The sequence below is a fragment of the Eublepharis macularius genome, chromosome 10, assembly GCF_028583425.1.
Source record: "Eublepharis macularius isolate TG4126 chromosome 10, MPM_Emac_v1.0, whole genome shotgun sequence".
Lineage (NCBI taxonomy): Eukaryota > Metazoa > Chordata > Lepidosauria > Squamata > Eublepharidae > Eublepharis > Eublepharis macularius.
In genome coordinates this window covers 31,929,209-31,953,964 of record NC_072799.1, presented here as the reverse complement: position 1 = coordinate 31,953,964, position 24,756 = coordinate 31,929,209, and the positions used below count along the sequence as shown (strand labels likewise).

The 24,756-nt window shown below is 41.6% G+C and overlaps 1 protein-coding gene across 1 annotated transcript in view; it reads left to right on the top strand.

Annotated features, from left to right (window-relative positions):
- Positions 1-24,756, top strand: part of LOC129336491 (collagen alpha-1(XXV) chain-like) — a 79,497-nt gene that overhangs the window by 3,255 nt on the left and 51,486 nt on the right. Inside the window, exons 2-3 of the mRNA XM_054989618.1 lie at positions 17,462-17,488; positions 17,646-17,672. Of these exons, the coding sequence (XP_054845593.1) occupies positions 17,462-17,488; positions 17,646-17,672 (54 nt within the window). The remainder of the gene's footprint in view (positions 1-17,461; positions 17,489-17,645; positions 17,673-24,756) is intronic.

The window sequence follows — 24,756 nt, the reverse complement described above, 5'->3', positions numbered from 1 at the left end:
ACCCTGTAACTTGGAGCTGACCTTCTGCCATCCCCTCAGAGCTTACCTTCTGGGAGTTGCTGCTGACCTGACACCATTTATAGGTGATTGTAGCAGCTTAAAAATTGCTGTGAGGCCCTAATCCACATGGGCTGCATGACATGGCAGATCGGGGCCTTGCAGTAACTTTAAGGAGCTAAATGCTCCTTAAAATAGCTTTCTATGTTGGGGGGTCCTTAAGAAATGGGATGGGGATTCCAGGGGGCCGCATCCCCCACACTCACACCATTGGCCTCTCTGCTGCTTTTCCCAGACCATTGCTGCAGCCTGAGGTAAGGGCTTTTTCTGTACCTGTGCAGAAAACATTTTTTTAAAGTATTTTTAAGGGTTTCAGATTTTTCTGCAACCTTGGGGAGTGTCCCAAGGTTTCATAAACTTTTTTGATCCCAAGTAGCTCCGATCCACCGTTTTAAGTATCTGCTGATCAGGGCCACTTGACGATTGATATATAAGATTAGGAACATGGGTTTTGGTGAATATGGCCATGTCTTATTTATGCCTCTCTTCTTTTCCATTATCTGCAGCCACAACCACTGCTCACTACCACTGATCAGTTACCCACATCTCCTTGGCCTCTTCCGACAGGTGTCAGAGCCATTAGCCAATATTCCCAATCACCATCAGTGGGTGGACAGCAGTGGAGATTATCAGTGGCCATTGCCCACTCCCTATGGAGTATAGTCAGCAGCTGACTACACTGCAAAGGGTGATTTACTGGGCAGCAACAGCTGTCAATCCTACCCTCCCGAGTGATGCAGCGAGGGAGCTGGATGATAGTTGGCAGGGAGGAGTCATGCTGCTGCCCATAGGCAGAAGGCAGCCTGTTCCTGGGCCTTGAAAGCCACCTGATATTGACTCCACATCTAGTATGGAATATGAAGTTCCTGCTGTACTATGATCCACCTTCATCTTTGGCTAAGCTAAACTCTGGTATTGCCACCAAATATGTGCAGCATAATGACCTGTAATGTTTAAAGCCCCAGAAGCAGCTGACCTTTAAAAACCATATTTTGCATTGAAAAAGGACAGGGGGGCATCCACTTTGCCTCTATCCTACCCATTCCTATGGGAGCCGTTACTCCGGGGCTCTTCAAACACTCTTTCTCTTATGTGAACATCAACAGTCCTTTGGCAAAACGCTTCCTTTGTTAGCCACTTCGGTGACTCTTCCCAGACACAGGCAAAGAATTGAGAATCTTAATCAGGAGTTGCTCTGCCAGAGGCACTGTTGCTATTCACAATGGGAAATAAGAAGTCCAAGTTAAGGATAACTATTTTTTTAAAAATAGAAACTTCTCTGCTACTAATGCAATGTTATCTTATTGATGAACTCCTGATCCCCAGTTTAAATAAATTTCTAAATCCTCTCTCTTTCTCTCTTATTCTGTCCTTTGCCCTCTAGAAATGGGGTGACTCAAAGTAGCCTGATCTGATTAGTTACTGCAGCCATCTCATAGGGACAGAAGCTCAAGCAAAGTTTGCACTCGCCTTCATTGGGCGGGGCGGGGGGGGATACAAAGCAAGCTGTTAGCAATATTGATCCTGCAGAGTGAACAGAAATGCCCTTGCTGAAGAGTAGAATAGAAAACTGTTTAGGAAATCCCACTGGGCGCTGGCAACGATCTTCTCTCCCTTCTTTGTGGGTCTCATAGACTCTGTTTAGGAATTTCAGGAAAGAAAGCTGCATGCTGTTATGTGTTTGGCACTGTACAAAGAGTGTGTTTGCCTAGAACCGTGAGCCAAAGGGATTTCATAATAGTGTTGGCCACAGGCCCATCGGCTGCTCCAGCAAGTCAGCAGTATTCTCATCTGAAGAAGGGCTATGTAAGCATTTTTCATACTAATCTAAATCTTCCAATACTTTTGAGTCTCAAAACTAGCTAAGAAAGGAAGTTTCTCGCAAGAATCTTAACAACAATTAGCAGCTAGAATATGTATTTAGTATTGCTACATCACAAGGAAGGGGAAGGGAGCACTTTTCACAAATATTTTCTACAGCTTTGCAAATGGGCTATCAGTTATTTGGTAATTGCACTGAAAGATGGCAGCTGTTTGCCAATTTCTGTTTCCTGAGCTAGAATAATTTCCCCCTCAGTATTTTAAACACTTAATCCAAATTTGATTGGCTTCTTAGTATAGTGATGTTACCTCGTTTTAAGTACAGAATTCCTGATTTTCTGTATTATCCATTTGACTGATGCTCCCTTTCATCAAGGCCATGTTGCCTGTGTTCCACCATGTCCTTTCCCACAAGGCCTCAGATTGGAGAGGGAGGAAGTTGTGCCTCCTCCTTTCTGTGCCCTCCACTCTCACACACTCGTGAACAAGGATACTTCATCTGCCCTGGTCTGCTGTAGATCCTCCTTAAATAGTCACTCTTCCAATCTCCTCCCATGGCTGGTTGCTCCCCTTTACCCTTTCACACAACCATGAAGCATTCTGGAGGCCTGTCCCAACTGCAGCCACCTCCTGGGTTGCTCCCTCCACCTAGGCACGGTTTGATGACATGGCAGATTCCACCTAGCTGCCAAACTCGGTTTCTTAATCCAGAGACTGCAGCGCTGCCTCACTTGTTTGGGGTGTGTCTTAGGCCCGTGCAGCTGCTGACGGTATGCCTTGGCCTATATGGTATGCCTTGGCCTATATGGCTTGTTCTTGCAAGTCCAGAGCTGATCCTGTCTTCTGACAAAATGATTACTCTCAATCTCAGTTTTGTTTGTCCACAGTGATGGCATCATGAAGTAACAAATCTGATTGTCTGTGAAGCATTGTTAGCTAGGAGTGCTCCATATGGCTAATCAAGAAAGAAGAAGATACTGTAATGAAAAGGGGGCGGGGGAAGGGTCCCAAGGTAACAACAGAGAGGAGAAACATTGGAAGTTAACAAGACTGGAAAAGGTGTACATCCAAAATTAATTTAATAAAATTCATTCTTGAGATATATTTTCCCCTGAAATCACAACTTTCAACTCAAAAAGTGAAATGGGAGCATTAGATGTGCCCTGTTTAGTAGAGGTTTCATATGAGCAGTTTTATAGACCTTGAATAAAGAGGACCAAATAAACAGGAACATTCCTTTAAAAATCAGTGGAAGTATGCAAAAGGCCAAGGGCTTATGTCTCAATATAGGCAGGAAATGATATAGTAAGGTTCAGCATGGGAAAAAGAAATCAATAAACACATCTGGAAAAAACAATAGAATTCTAATTTTTTTTTAAAAAAGGTAGAAAGAAACCTGGAAAACATTTAGACAGACATTGACAGCAGATAATCATAGGGATTTTTTGCAATATAAAAAAATCCCAGAATGGAAAATAGAGACAGTTATCCTGCACTTTGGTTCTCAGCTTCAGTTTGATTTTTAGTGTGCTGAATTCTTAACTTTTAAGAATATTTTAGTATTAGTAAAACTTGGGCATTACTTAAGGGACAGTTCACACAAGCAATTTCAGGTGTGATTTCTTCTGTGTGCAAGATCAAACGATGCCTTCTCAGCATGAGTTAGGCTGTATATGGAGAAAGTTTGCAACCATTTCTGTGATTCTGGTAGCTGGAAAAAAGTGGTTGCCTCCCTAGTATAAATATACTTTGTATAACTAGAAATAGTGTAAATATGGCTTGTTCACACTGAATGATGTCCACATGATGCCGTACTTTTAAAGAATCACATAGGTTGCATTCAGGCATCACAAACAGATCTTTGTTGAATAAACAGAGTTTAAGTGGTGTTTGTGGTGAATGAACAAATCTTAAGTTGAACAGCTGCCCATATTTGGATATCATAGCAATTGGAATGAGATTGAATTATTTTAAAACTAGGAAGCTTTTGGTTGTTGTGGGTTTTCCGGGCTGTATTGCCGTGGTCTTGGCATTGTAGTTCCCGACGTTTTGCCAGCAGCTGTGGCTGGCATCTTCAGAGGTGTAGCACCAAAAAGACAGAGATCTCTCAGTGTCACCGGCCGTGAAAGCCTTCGACAAGACATAGGAAGCTTTTACTTGCGTGCCATGCACAAGTGGAGGAGAAAGAGGACATGTGAGCACAGCAATGTTTGTGCATACCATTAACAATCTCCTGTTAGTCTGTGATGCCAAAATGCAGCTATGGGGGGATGCCATTTTAAATGTTATCTATATAGTTATCTATCTATAAATCATGCCAACCAAATGTTCACCCTATATTCTTTGAAAACTTGTTTAGTAGTTTTAACTAGAGATGGGCACGATCTGGATTACAATTAAAAAAACCCACGATAATAGCAATCTCCCAATCGTGACCTGGTGGATCGTTGTCTTCCACAGCAAACGATCCAGCAGTCGGGACTCCGGGGCGATCATGATAGGACCGGGAAGTTAGACATTCAGACACCAACAATCTGTTCTCCTGGCAACAGAGGCAGGGGAATGCCTGAGCTCTGTTTGAAACTTGATAATATTTCCCCTAACGAGGAAAAGCTCTTCTCAGTGTTAACTCTTTCAAAAACCCCTTGCTTTGAGAGCAGCTATCAAGCTTTTTTGCATTCCCCTCCTGAGTTCATTCAGTGCTGAAAGAGTTAACTGAAAAGAGATATCTCTCTCCTCCTGGCTTCTCAGCCCAGTGCCTACTTTTTGCAAGAAGTTAGTATGTGATTTGATGTTTCATTTGTGTTTTTCCTATTTAAAAAACCATAGGATCCGCGAGGATCCGTGTGGATCCTGGTTTTACTTTCTTCCTGTTTAAAATATGCTTTCGGGAGACTGGCTGCTTGCTTTTAAAATCGGGTGGGATGGAGGATTCTATCCCTGCTTTTTTTTTAAAGCTGGCTGAAACTTGTTGATGGGGTGTCTCTCTCTCTCTCTCTCTATTTGGAGAGGCAGGGACGGGTTAAAAACTTTCCCTCCCCTCTGCTCTAAGTGGGTGCGTGTGTGCGAGAGAGAAAACGCCGGGTTAAAAACTTTCCCCCCCTCTGCTCTAAGTGCGTGCGTGTGTGTGTGAGAGAGAGAAAACGTCCCCTCCCTGAGGGGAGGCGGCTCGTCACTGGGTTAAAAACTTTTTTCCCCATCTGCTCTGTTTGCGTGTGTGGGGGGGGGGGCGCCCGTCTGATCCCAGTTTCCAGATCGGAAACAGGACTTGATCTGAGTGAATCGGTGATCTGGACTCGTCACCAGCGTGGATCCACGAACAGCTTGATCTGTATTTTTTTTTTATCATGCCCATGTCTAGTTTTAACCTGTTTTTTATTGTTAGAGAGATTTCACTTGGTAACCACTGCAGTATGAAAACTTTGTTTTTTGTTCTTCCCTGGCACATAATTTTCTTTTCTGTATCCTTTTCCACTTTCATATGATTCCAAAATACCTTGATTTGTACTGAATACAGAATTCCTTCTAAATATCATAACTCTAGAATCTCTTCTGGTTATCAGATCATATTGTTGTTAAGAAGCCCAAGATTGCATGTATGAAAGTCAGACTCCTGTTCTGAAACCTTAACATCACTGAAAGATTTGTTACCCACCAATATTATCATTCCTAGATTTTTCTTACTGTTTTTCTTTTTCTGTACCAAAGGTAACAATCAGTATTCTTTTTCAAACTGGGCTGTTAGTAACTTCACATACAACTTTGGCATGCTGGAGATCCATAGCCTGGGTGGGCATTGCACTGGTGTGCTAACATTGTATGCACACATTGTATGTCAGTATTAGAGATGGGCACGATCTGGATTACGATAAAAAAACCCCACGATAGTGGCAATCTCCCAATCGTGACCTGGTTGTCTTCCACAGCAAACAATCCAGCAGTCGGGACTCCGGGGCGTTCGTGATAGGACCGGGAAGCTAGACATTCAGGCGCCAACAATCTGTTCCCCTGGCAACGGAGGCAGGGGAATGCCTGAGCTCTGTCTGAAACTTGATAATATTTCCCCTAGCGAGGAAAAGCAAACAGTTGAGTGAAAAGGTGGCTTCCTGAGAAAAATATAAGCAAAGTGATTGGGAGAGGAAGGGGTTAAGAGAGAGAGAGAGAAAACAAAAAACCCTGGCTTTCTCTCATCCTCAGTTCATTCAGTGCCGTTGAAAGAGTTAAGAAGAGATCGCTTCTCAGTGTTAACTCTTTCAAAAACCCCTTGCTTTGAGAGCAGCTATCAAGCTGTTTTGCGCTCCTCTCCTGAGTTCGTTCAGTGCTGAAAGAGTTAACTGAAAAGAGATATCTCTCTCCTCCTGGCTTCTCAGCCCAGTGCCTGCTTTTTGCGAGTTGGTATGTGATTTGATGTTTCATTTGTGTTTTTCCTATTTAAAAAACCATAGGATCCGCGAGGATCAGTGTGGATCCTTGCTTTACTTTCTTCCTGTTTAAAATATGCTTTTGGAAGACTGGCTGCTTGCTTTTAAAATCGGGTGGGATGGAGGATTCTATCCCTGCTTTTTTTTTAAAGCTGGCTGAAACTTGTTGATGGGGTGTCTCTCTCTCTCTCTATTTAGAGAGGCAGGGACGGGTTAAAAACTTTCCCCCCCTCTGCTCTAAGTGCGTGTGTGTGTGCGTGTGTGCGAGAGAGAAAACGCCGGGTTAAAAACTTTCCCCCCATCTGCTCTAAGTGTGTGCGTGTGTGTGTGAGAGAGAGAAAACGTCCCCTCCCTGAGGGGAAGCGGCTCGTCACAGGGTTAAAAACTCTCCCCCATCTGCTCTAAGTGTGTGTGGGGGGGTGCTCAGATCCCAGATCGGAAACAGGACTTGATCGGAGTGAATCGGTGATCTGGACTCATCACCAGCGTGGATCCACGAACAGCTTGATTGGTATTTTTTTTGGATCGTGCCCATGTCTAGTCAGTATAATTTAAATTAGATTCTGAATGCAAGCACAATCACACAGGCATGTTTTTGTTGCCTGCCAGTGTAACCTCTCTTTTCATGGGTTCTATGGGGCTTATGAAGCAACTTTCACACAATTTTAAGAAAGATTTTTTTTCCTTTTAAACTTTTTAACAATTAATAAAATACAAATTAAAATAAAATTAACTCTTAAGTGCAACCATACAAAAAACTCAAAATCAACAATGTCCTTGAAAAGGCAAACAGTTCCACATCCAAGAAGTGATGATGAGTCCTCTCTCATCCATTTGAAGCAACTGTACCCCAGGCTTCGGTCTTCTTGTTGGGAATTATAGCCCTGCAAAAATAATACAATCCCAGTAACACCAACCAAACACAATACACAAACACCACTTTAAATCATATTTTACATACAACATTTGATTACCTTATTAAGGTGATAAGAGCTTATAATTTATTAAGCTCCCCAGCAAACAGCCTCCTCCTCAGCAGCCTGCCTCTAGCTTCTGACTCCACCCCACTGGGCTAGACCAATTAACCTCACAGGGATTACACCAGCAACATCTTCAAATGAGGCCTTAAGCTGCTTCCGAAATGTGCATTAGTTCTGCAGCATTTCTAGACCAAAAGAGTCCTGTATTATCTAGATATGAATGCTGAGTATAGGACAGGTCGCAGTCTGCTAAATATATTGGCTTTCTGTGTTCTGTTGGAACATCACTGGGTAAATTTCATCCAAGACATTGGATGGTCCTCTTTTATACTTAGACAAGTGATACTGTTCCCATCTTTAAATATTCAAACTGCTGAAAGGAAAAGATGCTGACTAGTCTTTGGTGACACTGAGGTATAGTTCAGACCTGTAGACACTTGATCAAGCTCTATGAATCTCTAACATAGGATCTGCTTTTCAGATTTAGGATAAAATAATGAAATACTTCATGGTGAAGTTCAACTTACCAAAAGTGAGTAAGTGGAAGCATATGACAATGAGGCATGTGGGGGTGTATATTTTTTTTAATGTAGCAGCAGCATGTTAAAACCTCAAAAGTCTTCGGAAAGCAAGGCTATCATCCTTGTGATTGGCAGGAGGCACTGCTTTGTGTTGGAAAAGAAAGCCAGAATGTGCTTCCCTTATCCGTGCAGTTTTATAAGTCCTAAATTCCGTTTGACTTGATCGGTCTTCTTTTAAAAGCTTCTCCTCTTCCTCAGTCAAACTTTTTGTTCAGACCTGGACTCTGCTAATTGCTTCCATATGCAGGAGCCTTGTGATTAGCATCAAGCCTCCAGTACCCAAAAGGCTCCTCCGTGAAGCTCAGACAGACTTTCATACCCTCTGAAGAAACTGCTCAGTAATAAAGATATCATCACAAAGATGCTGGTTTTTTTTTAAGCTAACACAAACATCATGGCTGTGAACTTCTGATAAGTAGGGCTGACTGAGAGATTCAACAGCGTTTGTTTATTTTTTCTTTTTCTTTCACCCCCTACGTTTCTTCTATGGTCCCTTTAATCTTCAATGCAAAATGAAAGGTGTGAAGTTATAAATCTGTTTATGGCTTTAGCTCACTTCCCAGGCTTAACACAGTTTGGCATTGCAATAAACACCGATCTTCTGCAGAAAGGAAGAACAGAATACTTCAATAATTTTCCTCATAGTCGCTTGTTCTTCTGTTATAAATTCTAGGGCAGGCCTTTTATTCCTTTCTTTCAGCTTGTGTGTGGGGTTAATTTTTTTTCTCTCATGCAGTTTTGCAGCTGGTTGATTTATTGTTCTGCTTCCTGAATTTCAATGCAGTCATTTCTGGTGACTGCCGTGAATCTATTTTAACAATAATACTATACCCTAGTCAATTTAGCTTCCTTTTGCAATTGACTCCTATCAGCATACTTTCTGAAATCTGACAACAGAAAATAAGCGTACTTGCTTTAGATGAACTGAGCAAGGGTTTGTAGTATGCCAGTGAGGGCACCAATAGAGAGAACCACTGCTAGGGGCAAGTACTTGGCAATGCAATCCTAAACAAAATAGTAAAGAGTCCAGCAGCACCTTTAAGACTAACCAACTTTATTGTAGCATAAGCTTTTGAGAGCCACAGCTCTCTTCATTGATGCATCTAACGGAGAGAGTTGTGGCTCTCGAAAGCTTATGCTACAATAAAGTTGGTTATTCTTAAAGGTGCTACTGGACTCTTTACTATTTTGCTACTACAGACTAACTCGGCTAACTCCTCTGGATCTATGACCATGGAAAGCACTGCAATCCCAAACAAATTTACATCTTTCTAAGCCCATTGACTTAATTGGGTTTAGAAGGATGTGACACTGTTTGGGATTGTGCTGCACCTCTGTAAAAGCAACTTAGTGACATACTAATTTTCAAATAAATATTTCCCATGATTTAACCCAGGGGCAGATTTTGGCTTCCTTCACCCTTCCTGCATTTTATCCTCTCAATAACTCTTATCAGGTAGATTAGGTTGGGAAATAGAGACTGGCCCAAGGTTACCTAGTCAGCTTAAGGAATTGGTGGTATTTGAGCCCAGGTCCGCCCATGCTACTACCACTACCCCCACACTGGTTGTAGGGAGTCATCCTTAAATAGCAGTGGAAAGATGGTGGGTCTACTGATCAGTTCCTAGTTTCTGATGGGTGCTGTAGTTTTGGAGTAAATGGATTTCTAGTTGACTACTTTAGGTTCTAAACAAGAGTGCATATTCAGATGACTGAACTCTGATAAATTATAATTTACCTGTAAGAGAGAGAGGCTTTTATCCAAGCATATATTCTAATGACTTAAGGAAACTTAAAGGGGAAAACTATTTCTGCAAGCTTTTCCCCATTGCAGATGCCCATGTTGTAGTTGCGGAGGGTTCACTGACATAATTTTGGGGGGCTCGGTAGAAAGAGAAATATAAGCAATGGGGAAAAAACGGTTTATGTTGCTGTTCAGCGAGTGAAGAACGGTATATTCTTTCTGTCTGGGATGATCATCCTCTTCCACCAAGTGCGCAGCTTTGGCAGGGATGCACATGGACTGGTAGGGGAGGAAAGGGACACCCACCTAGCCAGCCAGATCAGGCGAATCAACCCTGGCGATCAGTAGGGGGACAGCCAGATCATCCTCATATCAGTTGCTGTTCAGCATGTCTTCAAAATGGTTGGTGAAACATTATAAAGATTAAAGCCTCCAAAATCCTGGGATGGGTATATGAAAGAGTCGATCTCTGGTGGGTGAGGGTATAAGTGAAGTATGCTGCCATTTCTTTATAATTTATAAGATAAAATAATGTAATAAGGATTATTTTTGTAATACAGATGCTGTAAATACAGCTAGTGTGGTGTGCTGGTTAGAGTATCAGACTAGGATCTCTGTGGCTCACACTGTAATCCTGTGCAGAGTTACACCAGTCTGGGCCCATTGACTTAGATGCGAGTAACTCTACATAGGATTGCACTGTCAGATTTGAATCCCCCCTCTGCCATGAAAGATTATTATGTGATTTGGGACCACTCTAACACTCGCAGACTAACCTACCTACAGGGTGGTTGTGATGTAATCTGCTGTAGGTCCCCATTGTGGAGAAAGGTGGGGTATAAATGAAGCATGTCAATCAATCAGTCAATCAAAATCCATGTTCTAGTTTAAAATTCTGCTTTTGTCACGTACTGTTTGCTTATACTTTTTCTGTTATTTTCCCGCTATGTGATAAAACGAAACTAAACTGTCTAAAAGTAAGAATTAAAATTAAAATGACAGAAATATTTTCTTCTGGGTTTCAGAAAGTGTTTCAAGAATGAGTTACACACAGAGCAGTAGAGGAGGCAGCATTGAGAGAGAAATGAAAGCTGTGCAAAACCACCGGAAATGTTTATGGAACCTTTGCAAATGTGATCCAAAGCAAGCTATTGGCATTGTGCAGTAGCTACTATAATGATTTTTCTGAAAACATAGCCAAATTCAATAATGTCCAAAACCACACCACTTCAGTTTGCAGGGCTCACAGAAGGGACACAAAAGAAATAATATTGCAAGATGCTTGGCAGTGTGGTCTTTCCTATCCAAGTCTCCATATGTTACCTTTCATGATTCAGCGTATCTCCTCTGCCAATGTCTGCTCCCAGGAACAATGTAAATCAGAATGATATGGACTAACAAGAGATGCTAGCACTTCTGAGCAAGACAAACATTCACTCTGGGCATCCTCACTCTATCCAGATTATCCCCATAAACTAGGGTTGCCTGATGGGACCTGAAGTTCTTCTGGAATTGCAATTGATCTCCAGACAAAAGAGGTCAGTTGCCTTCAGAAAATGGCTACTTCAGAAGGAGGGTTCTATGGCCTTTATAAACCACTGAAGTCCTTGAAACTCTGCCCTTCTCAGGTTCTACCCCCAAATTTCCAGGGATTTCCAAACCCATATTGGCAACTCTACTGCAACTCTACTGTAAGCATCATGTGACAACAAATCACATGACTTTCTAATTATTGGTTGTCAAGTTGAGCCCCATGAGAGCCAGTTTGGTGTAGTGGTTAAGAGCACGGGACTTTAATCTGGAGAGCCAGGTTTGATTCCCCACTCTTCCACTTGAAGCCAGCTGGGTGACCTTGGGTTAGTCGCTCTCTCAGCCCCACCCACCTCACAGGGTGTTTTGTTGTGGGGATAATAATGACATACTTAGTAAACCACTCTGGGTGGGCATTAAGTTGTCCTGAAGGGCGGTATATAAATTGAATGTTGTTGTTATCTTCAGTGAGTGCTGAGTCAGCATCTAGGGACACAGTCACCACTGTACCTGGGGCATTTAAGGAAAGTGCAGACTGAACACCTGACTGCTCCATTTCTCCTTCAGTGTGTAAGCATGCAGAGCAGTGGGGAGAAGGGGGGATGATTTCAAGGAGCAGAGTATTTACAAGTTGCTGCTGCAGCTCCTTGCATTTTGTTTCCCTATTTCCCCCTCTCAGTGGTGTTATTGGTGTAACCAAATTGATACATTATTTTGTTTTTCCAAGACATTGCAAGACACACTTGAAAGAGAGCATAGCACTAGCAAAGGCCACCAAAGAGTAGAGAAACCTGCAAGGGAACTATAAACTGTGACCTGCAGCCGTGGCTGGGGCAGCCCAGCATCATGTTCCCAGCCTTGCTTCACCTTTCTTTTCTTTGGCCCCTGGTTCCTCTTACCACTTTTTCCCCAGGTCCCACTTTTGTTAGACTCCTGCTGCTCATCTTCGTCTTCCTCTTTTCCAAAGCTGGCTATATCCCCAGTTTATCTTCCTTTGAACACAATGCAGAATACAATTAAGCACTGAAGTATTTCAGTGGAATTTATATATACTTAATTGGGAACAGGAATAACTCTTTATCTGAACAATATTGAACATAATTTTAAAATGAATTGTGCCTACACCGGAATTTTTTTTTAAAAGTCACTTTCTAAAGCATCGAGGGCTTTTGTTCTCTAACAAAGCACTGTGGAACAGTTGTGTCAGATTCATTAAGTACACAGAAGAGTATTCCAGAAGAACTCCTGCAGAGATATTTATAGCAGGAGCATGGCAGCTGACCCCCTAAGAATTGGTGGGTTGCTGATTCCAGTGCAGCATTGGTGTAGTTAGTCAGTATCTTCTCTGCTCCCAGCGGGAAATGATAGGGGAAAAAATCTTAAGGAACTGAGGGCATTGTAGCAGCCCTATAGTACATAGCAACACTGCGGACAGCTACCAAACATGGATTGGCATGGTATGCATTGAAGGAACCCACTAAAGCACTACTATGCTGGTATACCTCTGTGACTAACATCTCTATGGGCCAAGCTACAAGTGACGAATGTCACAGGTTGGACACTTGTCAGCTTCCCTCAAGTTTTGATAGGAAATGTAGGCATCCTGTTCTTGCAGCTTGGCTGTCCAACTGCTGTCCAATGGACTTTTCAACTGTCACTTGTCCAACATTCTGCCAAGCTGCCTACATTTCCCATCAAAACTTGAGGGAAGCTGACAAGTGTCCAACCTGTGTCATTCGTCACTTGTAGTTTGGCCCTATACCCCAACCCACAAAACAGGACAAGGGAAGAAATAAAAGCTACACAACACATTCAACTGCATGGAGGATTGTGACATGCCCTGAGTGTGCAAATGGGGAAATACCACACTGCAAATATTATGCATTTGAATTTAATTGCATTTATTTATTAATATTCCTCTTTTCTCTCCAGTGGGGACCCAGAATAGATTAGAACATTCATCCCTCCTCCATTCTCTCACAACAACCATATGAATAAAGTTAGACAGAGAATATGACTGGCCCAAGAACACCCGGCTTTCTTCCACAGAGTGGGAATTTGAACCTGGGCCATTAGACTCTATCCACTACATCATACCAGTTCTCTTGGAATCTATGTAGAGGGGGTTAAAATCTACTTTTGCAAGCAATTATCCTTTTGATAGTTGATCACACGGGGTAGGAAGGCCAGGAAGTCTAAGCATGTCACAGCCACCTCATAGCTCACCTGAGAGAACAAAACATCAGGGGAAAAAAACCTTGAGTTTAAAAGGATTCCGGTTCCAAGGATTCTTGGAAAGAACTTTTCATAGGGTAAGGGAGATAAAGACATTAGGATAAGTAAAAAAGTAGAGTTTCCAGCAAACTCACTTTGTTGCCTACCAGCACCTGAAACACTGGCAGAAAGGAAGTGGGGGAAGTGGGAAGATGTGCTGGCATTGTGCTGGTGCACTGACATCATTTCTGTATGCTGGTCAGGGCTGAGATCCCTTTCTGCCTGCTTTGGAGAACTGTTTGGGGGAAAAGAGAGGGTGGTATTCATAAGACAATTGGTGGTAGAAGGTGCTGTCAAGTCATAGCCGGCTTATGGCAACCCCTGCAGGGTTTTCAAGGCAAAAAACTAACAGAGGTGCTTTGCCATTGCCTGCCTCTGTATAACAACCAAAGTCTTCTTTGGAGGGCTCCCATCCAATTACTAACCAATGCCGACCCTGCTTAGCTTCTGAGATCTGACAAGATTGGGCTATCCATGTTAGGGGATAAGCCAATTAGAAGTGCAAATTTTTCATGCCCTTTTGATTCACTAGGTTTTGCTTGTGCTAAATAGGTTATAAACTGTATCAAAAAACCTTTCAGCAGCCTGTAGCAGATAATTGCACTCTGAGAAAAGAACTTCTGTTTCCAGTAAAAATACTGTAATCCCCCCCCCCGCCGAAATTCTCTGGTCTCTGAAGTTTCATACAATTTATGCAAACTGCTTTCACATTCTTACAGCTGCTTCTAGCATGAACTTTGCCATCGTGCCATTGAGAGTCCTTGAGAAAAGAACAGGCCCACCCCTTGTGCTCTATAACAATAAAAAAGTTATGTTTTGAATGATGGTCGATTGACACATCATTCTTCTCATTTTAATCTTAACAAGCATAATTGTAGCCCGTACCAATTCTTACTGCATTGTAGGAATGTTAGTAGAAGCATTGCACTGATTATTGGCCACAAGTGTTAAGAATGGGACTAATTCATATTCTTGCAGTTATTTCATAGCACTGGATTGTACTCGGTCGTCTGAATCCAAGAAGTATAACAGATATGTGGATTGCCCTCTTGATCATACCATGCACATTTTAAAAGGTTTATAATGGCTGGAAGGCCATTGAGACACACACACTGTGCAAGGTGCAGCTAACTTTGATGGCTTTTTGGAAGATGGGTGAATGAATCCAGGCACCCCATCCCATCCTCTCCTCTCAAAAATGAAGCTGTTGCGCAGTAGATCATTGCGTACAAGAGTGGGCAAATAAACCACTGCTGCACATGAGAAGAATTTCTGGATTGCTACCATAATTTAAGACTGAGGCTCTAGATTTTCATTTAAGAGATCCTTATCTATCTATCTATCTATCTATCTATCTATCTATCTATCTATCTATCTATCTATCTATCTATCTATCTATCTATCTATCTATCTATCTATCTATCTATCTATCTATCTATCTATCTATCTATCTTAGGATTGCCATTTTCTTATTGGGTATGAGAATCTCCCATCCTGAGTGGGCCCAGCTGGTGAGCAGGAGCAAAATCGGGATAGAATGGGGAGCAATTGCCAGTATCTCAACACACAAACGTCGCTTCCGGTGCAACCAGAAGTGATGTCAGAGTGTCACTGGTGATATTCTATCTTTTTGCTAAAAAGTTCATGACTAAACCATAAAGTTTTGATCTCATGCTAGAGCATCACCAGCAACACACTGATGTCACTTCCTGTCACACCAGAAGTAATGTCGGCATGTTGCCAGCAATGTAATGATGCTGCTAGTGAGCTCCCACCACCAGGTGCCAGCCTCATGCTGGCAACCTTAATTTATATATATAGACACAGACACACAAACACATATACACGTATATCTTCACCTTCTGGCGGAAGACAGTAATAGAAGGTACAGAGGAATCTTCCTTGGGAGCCAATTTCACAATACTGGCCATGACCAAGAAAGCCCATTCTCGGTTTGCCACCCAGCTAACCTCTGATGATGGGGACATGCAAAACAGGGTCCTTCAACATGGCCATAATGGTCAGATAGGTTCATGTGAGAGTAGGTAGTTCTTAAGATATGTTGGTTCAAGCTATATAAAGATTTAAAGGTCAAGACTGGCATCCTTAGCTAGCAGCATAGTGCACAATGAAGCAGTTACGAAGAAATTTGGAATCCTGTCTTTGATTATCTGGAACTCACAGGGATCCTAGCACAGAGAAAAGACTATAGACTTTGGTTTTCTCTTTTATTGCCCTTATGTCTGATGCTAGTATGTTCTTTTACATTCACCAGGGGTCTAATTGTGTTTATATTTGTGTACTTTTCTACGTAATAAATAAATATTAATTAAAAAAAAAAGGCTGGCATCCTGAAATGTACCCAGAGGCAAATTGGGAGGTAGGTTAAACAAGTCTAGAGTGATATGGTCTCTATAAGCCACTCCAGGTAGAATCCCAACCACAGCATTCTATAGCAGTTTGTAGTTTATAGTTTCTTTTCCAGGTTGGACTCTTCAAGGGCAGTTCCTTGTCCAACAGGAAGATATGACTATCAGACAGTAAAAATTCAGAATAAATTCAGTTCACACTACCAAATCCTTGATGACATAAATATATTATTCCAGCTGTCTAATGAGAAAAATCTGGACTTTCTTATACCGTACAGGTGTTTTACTCATGCCAGTCATTCTCTTAACACTGCAGTTGCTATCAAGAATTCTAGTTATTTATTTGTTTAAAACATAAAGTATTATAATCCAGTGCCTGCTGATCATGTGGTGTTGAGTTTCACAGGACCAGTTTGCCATGGACTGAAATCCCTGTGGCTTGCTTTTTTCACTTTCATCCGTGTGTTGTATGGTCATATGAATAGGCCCTGAGCCAACAGCATTTAATCTGAAATGAATATTAAATTTTCAGTCAAAGCTGAGGCTTTACCATGTATAATTGGGACTATACAATGGCAGTAACACTGAAGAATTGTGGTAAATAGTCTAAAACCCAATACTACCAAATGACAGTTCTGCCATTTTGTCTGTCAGGTTCAAATCATGATGCCCTCTGGATGTAATAACATCCTACATTATCAGACAAAGGAACTTTCTTCACAGCATGCTACCTTAAGGAACTTCTGAATACACAAAGAGAATACTGCAGAATGAACACATTTCCTTTGCTGTGCTATAGGAATAAGTAGGAAAAGTGCCAGCATTCATAAAACTAGTGATATTTGCTGAGATATTTTATGACCTGATCATATACTTGCCACTGAGCAGAAAATTTACTGAAGATGAATAGGCATAATTAAGTCAATCAAATTACTGAGCAGCTCTCTGCACTTCTATTCCTGGTCACACCATTGTTCAATTTTTGTTGAACTCTTTTAAGGGCAATTCAAGGAGTGCTTGTGATCTCTTGGCATATTAACTTAAATTATTCTGCACTACTGAGATGTAGTGAATGGGTCTTGAAATAGCCAAAGAATACTAATTTCTTGTTTATCCATCTAGATGGTTGGGTTAAAAATGGTTCTGCTGTTGGGCATTTTGTTTTTCCTGTCTCCATTTACAAGCTTGAGGAAATAGATTTAATTTAGGAGGGTTAATTGGTAGAAGTTCCTGCCTTCAGACATTCTCTTCAGATTCTCTTTTGTCATATTCCAGCCCTGTTATTTTATGCACCCCTATTTATTACCTTTCTGCATTATTCTGATATGTTGATCTAGCCTTCCAGGCAGCAAAGGAGACAACAAAACCAGCATTTGAGCTATCCTTACTGACATGTTAGTTGTCCACGTTTAATGTGTGATGTAGTAAGGATAAAATGAAGAAGAGGAGAAGGATGTAAACTGCTTTGTGTCCCTATTGGGGAGAAAGGCATGGTATTAATGAAGTAAATAAATAAATTTAGAAAGCATCCAATCATGTTAATCCCCACCTTCTATAGTCAGAACGAAGTGACCCTGTCCAGACACAGGTTGGCCATTTCACCAGCTGTTTGTGTGAATGAAATCCTTGGAGGTTGTGAAATCTATCAATAATTTGCTAATGAAATGTTTCCTTTTTCTTTCAGGGCCCACCTGGTCCAAAAGGGGAGAAGGTGAGTCAGAATGCTGTTGCCACTAACAAGATAAATGGAAGCCCTCCAGATCTTAACTGACGGCTATTGAAGCAGTGTGATGTGAGATTATTTAAGAGAGCTGGGTTAGCACACAGATGCTGTGTTAAAACTATCATCTCATCTTTCCCCTTTGCAGGGAGATCAAGGTGATCAGGGCCCTCGGGTAAGCATATCAACCAAAATGTTACACTTCCCCTTCCCTGACTAGGCAATTAGTCCTTAGCGCAAAACTAAATTGAGCAGAATGTCAAAGCTAATCCTGCTTATCAGCTGCTTCCCCCCTGCATGCTATAGAGAGAGTGTCTGAAGGAAGGCAATAACCAAACGTGATTTCAGAGCCTACAGGAAATATTTCAATAGAAATAGTCCATGCTACACATATTATTGAACACTAAAATTCAGAATTTCTGTTGTTAAGTAGCAATATACTTCTCAGTGGTTGTGATTTGCTGCATATAAAAAAATCCATTTCGCTAAACAAATCTTCCAACACTCCCACCTGTTTTTGTCTGACCTGTATAAGCTTCCACAGAGTGAACAGCAGGTGGATCATTTAAAAACAAAATATAGTTCTATAAATAGGAAGAATGTGTCTCCTTAATATTTGCATTTTCAAATAGCATTTTATTCCAAGTAACCAGAATATTAAAATGTCACAAGAACACAATATGCATTCAAGTGAGTCTTGCTTGTAAGTTTTTCCCCCTAAAAGGAATAGCAGAAACATTAAAGTGAAGGAGAAAATAATGCCACGTGTGAGAGTGCCAGCTGTTTCTCTTTTCATCTGTGTGTCATAGCAAAAATAGAACCAGTGCCAGTTGGTGTGGGGAAACAAACCGACCAAGTCTGGAAGACCAATGGTCAAATATGCTAAGAAAAAAGCCTCCCTCCCTGCCTGCCTATCAGCTTTCCCAACTGCCATGGAACTGTCCCAACCCTGGAGTCACTCTGAGCTCTTTTGGCTTTGTGGTATGACCCTTCTCAGAGCTCGTGTTCTGTAAGGAATTCATCAAGTTAGGTCAGTTAAATAGTTTCTCATGATGGCATATTTTCCAAAGGGATTCTCGTCATATTAGCTAATGCTTTAATTGTACACAAGAATTGTTACACAAGAAAAGAAAGGATGTTGATTAAAGCCCACTCAGGGCTAGTGCTCCAATATGAGGTGATTGAAAGTTCTGGGCTTTGAATTAATTCATTGTCACATAGGTTGCCAAAACCTTCTTTATCACTCTGGTAACTATGGGATAGTAAGGATGGATACGCTGATTGTTTTTCCCCTTCCTCTTCACTCCCTGCCAGGTGCGGGAGTTAGGAGCCAGATTCTTGCTGTGCATGGATCTGGAAAACAGGGAAGGGGGAGGCAACTGCCTGGAACTCTTTTATATAGCAATGATGCTCCCAAGACTTTTCAAGGCAACATTATGACTGTTTTGTACTTTCACAAAAGCATAGTGCTGCTAGGGGGAGAAACAAATTGGTGGTAAACTTGAACCAAGTTAAGAAACATAAAAGGAAAGGAGATTGTAGGTAGCGATTATGTTTGAAGGTGAATTGTTTTACACAGTTCCAAAGAATTATCAAGACATTCCTGTCTTTCCCTGAATCTCACCTAGGAATATCCCTGCCTCTGATCTCTCTCGATAATTGAAGTTAGATGTTCAGCGCTCGTCCTCACAACATATAACTAAAGCTTCTTGCCAGTGCCTGAATAACTTTGATTACAGCTTGAATGACATAACCGGAGGCACTGTGATGTTTTTGACCATTTTCTACATTACTCTGAGATACCATATTTGGTATAAAAGTAGATAAAGTGTAGTTGGCATCTCACCGCAAAGAACTCTACATTTATAATAGATCTGCCCCTGGAAATAAGCAAAGCTTGCTGTTTTGTGGTTTTATATTTTTCACTCTAGATTTTTCAAACTTAATTGTATACTAAAGATTTTAGTTTCTCTAATGATTTGGTAATGAATATCTTATTAGAAAGTATGTTCCACTGATTTCAGTTGGCTAAAATCCATTCATATAGCTTTTTCCATAAATACTCTTTCCAGACAAAACTAGCAGTTCTTTGTTTCTTTTCTTGCTTTAGGATCTGTAAAACCTTGCCAACTAGTTATTTCTCTTGCATTTTGCAGCCTTTTGGATCCTGATCAGTGTGTTTTAGAATGGAGTGTGACCAGGGCTTTTTTTCTGGGAAAAGAGGTGGTGGAACTCAGTGGGTTGCCCTCGGGGAAAATGGTCACATGGCTGGTGGCCCCGCCCCCTGGCGCAGAGGGCAATCTAAACTCCCCTCTGTCTGGAGATCAGGGGGCGGGGCCACCAGCCATGTGACCATGTTCAGGAGGTTCCAGAACTCCGTTCCCCCGCATTCTTCCTGAAAAAAAACCCTGAGTGTGACAACATTTTATGTTTTTTGTATGTCAGAGAATCTAGATTGTTCCAATTTAGGGCCATATACCTCTGGAGATAGTGAAATTGTGGTACAAAGAGAAAGTATAGAGATGAAAATATTTTGGGTGGTGGGTTAGAAGTTTGTGTTTTTAGTGATAGTTTAATGACTTCACCATTTTTCGTCTCTTTATTTCTAATATTAACTGCAAAATACGATTTCATGTTGGGCTGTCTTGACTTTTGGGAATAAATTGCCAGATAACTTTTTTTTAAAAAAAACAATGCCTTTATCATGACTGGAGGATTTTTGTATGATTGTCTGAAATCTAGTTGTCGAGAAAAGGACACAGAAACAGTTTAGAAATTAATTTGCATTGGGAGAAAGAGAGCTGTGAGTTGGCTGAAAGTAAAGCACCACAGAACCCAAAGGCTGTATCTGGGAATCCGATACTGGCTTTAAGGGTTTTGTGTCTGCTCCCTACTTGCTTTCAATATGCTCTGCTTATATATTATATAAATCAACAAAACAAATACTACAAAGACAACTTAAGTCTCCTGATCTCTCTCGCCCAAAGAATACTGATCTCTTTAAATGTCTGTGAATTTCTCTACATGATCACAGTGAAAACATAGGGAAACATAGGGAAACATAACCTAATAAAAGATAATATCAAATAGCATTAATACTGCTTAACTGCAACTACTAACTGTTAATCTGGGTCTTTTATCACCTCAGCAGGTAAGATACTTAATCAGTAGGAATGGCTGTAACTGATGCAGATTAAATGGTTTATTAAAGCAGAAACAACTAGAAGAATAAAAAGGAACAAATTGGAGAGAGAAACTGAATATATCTATGTATATATAAAGATGTGTCCTGACTGACTCATCAATGCCCAGCCCAAACCCCTGGACCTAGAAACATGAAATTTGGAGAGAATATTCCTTTCATGATGTAAACACCCACTAATTGATCCATCGTAAGCAGAGTTACTCCAGTCTAAGCCCATGGAAATCAGTGGGCTTAGACTGGAGTAACTCTGCTTAGAATTGCACTGTAATAAGGGATTTTAAGAAATTCTCCCCCTAAGGGGATAAAAAGGGGTAAAATGTGTTTTCCCAAAGGGATACAGCTTCTCTGTGTGGCTGGCAGGCTGCTGCCTGCTTGTGTCTGCACCCACTGTCAGCCTGGCCACTCTTCCCTGATTGGGCCAGCATTTCAAGGTCATTTGCATATGCAACCTGATTGGTCCTCACCGCCCACATTCTAAACAGTATGCAGTTGCTATTGTGAGCCATTGAATGTTTCCTGTGGTAAAATGCACCTCCCAGCCTTCCCCTAAAAGTTCACTAGAGTTGCCTGGCAGGGCCATTTAAACATACCCCAACCCCAACCCCAGCTGCCCACTCCCACTTACTTTGGCCCTGCTGCTGGTGGTGGAGGCGGCATCAGCGGCAGCAGTGGCTCCGGTCCTCCCTGCCACCCTGCGGAGCAGTGAAGGAAGCAGAGAAAGCCCTTCCTGCCCCTCAAATGGCTGCTGCGGCGGTGTTCATACCACACATACCATCAGATAATCCCTTCGAGTTCAAGAGACTGCAGTTCCTCCTCAAGGTCCGGTTTGCTATGATGATCAACAGGTCCCAGGGGCAGACACTGAAGGTGGCAGGAATAGACTTGAGGGATGACTGCTTCTCACATGGGCAGTTCTATGTAGCCTGCTTCAGAGTGAGCTTACCCACCAGCCTGGTAATCCTAGCACCTGAGGGGAAAACCAACAATGTGGTCTACAAAGAGGTCCTTCAGTAGGAAAAAAACTTTATTTATTTACTATTTTCACTTTATTTATTGCACTACAATCTTTTCCTTTTAAAAACTCTTCAATAAACGTTACATTTCAAAATTCACTTCATTGGTTTTCGGCATTAACAGACTTCACTTTATTCAAACACCTTTGTGAAGCTTGGGTACTATGCTGTTATACTACTAAACCCCTCCCCAACAAACCAAAAAATGTTACATACCCATTAGTATTATAACTGGATTTAAACTAGTTAAATACCGTAGCGAAGCACGGGTATCAAACTAGTCTCTCTCTATAAAAATAAGTGTCCTGACTGACTCATCAACTCCCAGCCCAAACCCCTGGACCTAGAAACATGAAATTTGAGGAGAGAATTCCTTTCATGATATAAAGAAGGGATTTTAAGAAATCCCTAAGAAGGGATTTTAAGAAATTAGCCCCCTAAGCGGGTAAAAAGGGTTAAAATGTGTTTTCCCCAAGGATACAGCTTCCCTGTGTGGCTGGCAGTCTGCTGCCTGCTTGTGCCCACGTCCACTGCCAGCTCCGCCACTCTTCTCTGATTGTGCCAACCTTTCAAGGTAATTTGCATATGTGGGCTGATTGAGGCTCACAACATTCCACACCTCATCCTCTCCCCGCCCCCCCCACAGACAGGTGGAACACAGAGGTCATTTGTGTATGCGGCCTGATTAGTCCTCACCTCTCCACATTCTAAACAGTATGCAGTTGCTATTGGGAGTCATTGAATGTGTCCCCTAAAAGTTCACTAGGGTTGCGCGTGCAACCCTACACACACATACACACACACACACCAGCCAAGAATAAAACACAAAAATTATATGATAAGGCAATTGAACTGAATCTAAGGCATTCCCGCTTCACCTTCCTACAAAAATCTTCCTGTCCATACTAACTTAAAGCTAAACCCTCTAAATTATAACTGTTGGTAGGTGTTGTCATAGTTACCTATCATAGGTTTATAGAGCTGGACAAGACAGAACTAGGATAGCAAGTGCAGACCCCCTGGTAACTGAATCTTCCTCTGTCCTGGACTTTTTCTACCTTTCCCTTGATGAAACATAGGGCCTTAGTCCTCAGAGGTGGGGTCAAAGTCACAGACTGCTTCCATATCAGGGTGATTTTTCATGGCCATTCCATGTGAAATCACCCTTGCTAAGGAGATTTTCTCTCAGTTTTTAGAGATAGTTTCCCTTTCACACATGATGTACATTGAAGCCCCCCCCCCCATGTTCTTCCATGACCCTCAGGATTCTCCAGCAACTTTGTTTTAATGTTTTTGTTTTGTTTTTGAGAAGAATAGGGAACAGTGCTGCATAGAAATAACACAGTATCTTTTAAAAATTATTTTAAAAACTTTCCATGTATTTGCAGACACCTCTGACAATCCCTTCTCCCCTCCCTGAATGGCAGGCTGTCCTGTGCGTGATTCTCTTCTGTTTTTTAAAAAATGAGCATGAGTAATACTGAATAGGAATAATGATATACTTAAAAAAAAACCTTTTTAAAGCCTTGTATTTGCAGATTCTCTCCCCTCCCCTCTGTGGTTCTCTCCCCTCCCCTCTGTCTAAAAGGCAGATCCTTTTCTGTTATGCTATTTGTTGTCAGGGTCTGGGCCTTTGAGGGTTATCAACAAATGAAAGAGTAACGGACTAGCTCTTCACCCTGAAGGCCCGCAGTTATACTGTTTCCTATTCAGACACAAGGAACTGCCCCTGCTGATAGGATCCTTCCCAGGAAATACCATTTTTTACAGGTTTAAAATAAAGCAGATTTTTATGTGTGGAAAGAATGGGCTGTTAGTGGTTTGTGCACAAATAGAAGATGATGTCATGTGGAAATGGTGACGGGGGGCACCAGTTAGGTGGCTGAAAAGTGGAAAATCCTTGATATGAAAGCAGCCATGGATACTGTTTTTCACACATATTGATTAATACCCAGTCTCATTTCCAAAGAGACAAAGTCCACATTCTCTGACAAACAAGAATGTTCAATATGCTATAACCATAACATTCTTGTCTATCAGAGTTACTGGTGTCAGCTTGACAACTAGGCCTTGATTTCTTGCCCCTGTCAGCAGTCACTAGAGAATTATGAGATCTTCAGATACATGTTTCTATGCAAGCATGTTTGGAAATGTGTCTGCCTGTTATTATCATTGTTATGTATGTATACTTGTGTATGGGACACAGTCCTGTGTATTTTGCTTAAATGGATCCTGATACATCAAAACCCCACAGGCACCTCTGCATGGATTTAGCATCTTAGCAACTGCTTGTCTTCTCGCATATTTTAACTCAACTGGCACAATGTTAAAACAACATATCTAGTTACTATGGCATCTCATTCCCTTTTGCCAGCTTCTGGACTCTTCTGGCTGAATTCACAGCGCCTCCCAAAAGCAATACAAGAATCACTCAAAATGAGATCAAGAGTCCAGCAGTTCATGTTTCCACAACATTTTGCAGGGCCAAACAGTGTGATTGTGTGGAGGGAAGGGTTTTTGTTGTTGTTTTGTTTGGAAAAGACAGCAAAAATCAGGAGTACGCCTCAAGTGTAATTGAGAGAGTTTGAACAAGGTACATTCATTGGCATCTATTGAAGACTCAGCATCATATTCTAGTCTATCCACAATATTCTCAAGTTAGAGCTGTCTGTCTGGAGGTAAGCGGGAATGCAGGTTGAGTGATGCTAAGTGCATGAGCAGTTTTATAGGACAAGATGGAACTGCCTCGGCCCATTATATAGTCACTGAGCTAGCACCAGATTCTAACTATCCTTGATGAAGCAGGATAGATGCTGTTCTCCTCTGGCAACCTATGATAACTGCACATAGAGTAATGTACCTGCTTGTCAGAGTCCCCAGTGCAAGAGCCTTGGCCCATTACATATCAAAAAACTGGAAGGGTATGAATATAGGGTGGGAGCTTCCACTAGTGACAGTGTGACATCACTTCTAGGGAAAACCCAAAAGTGATGTCACAACTGTCTAGGAATCGCTGGTTACAGTTCTAGATTTCTCCCAGA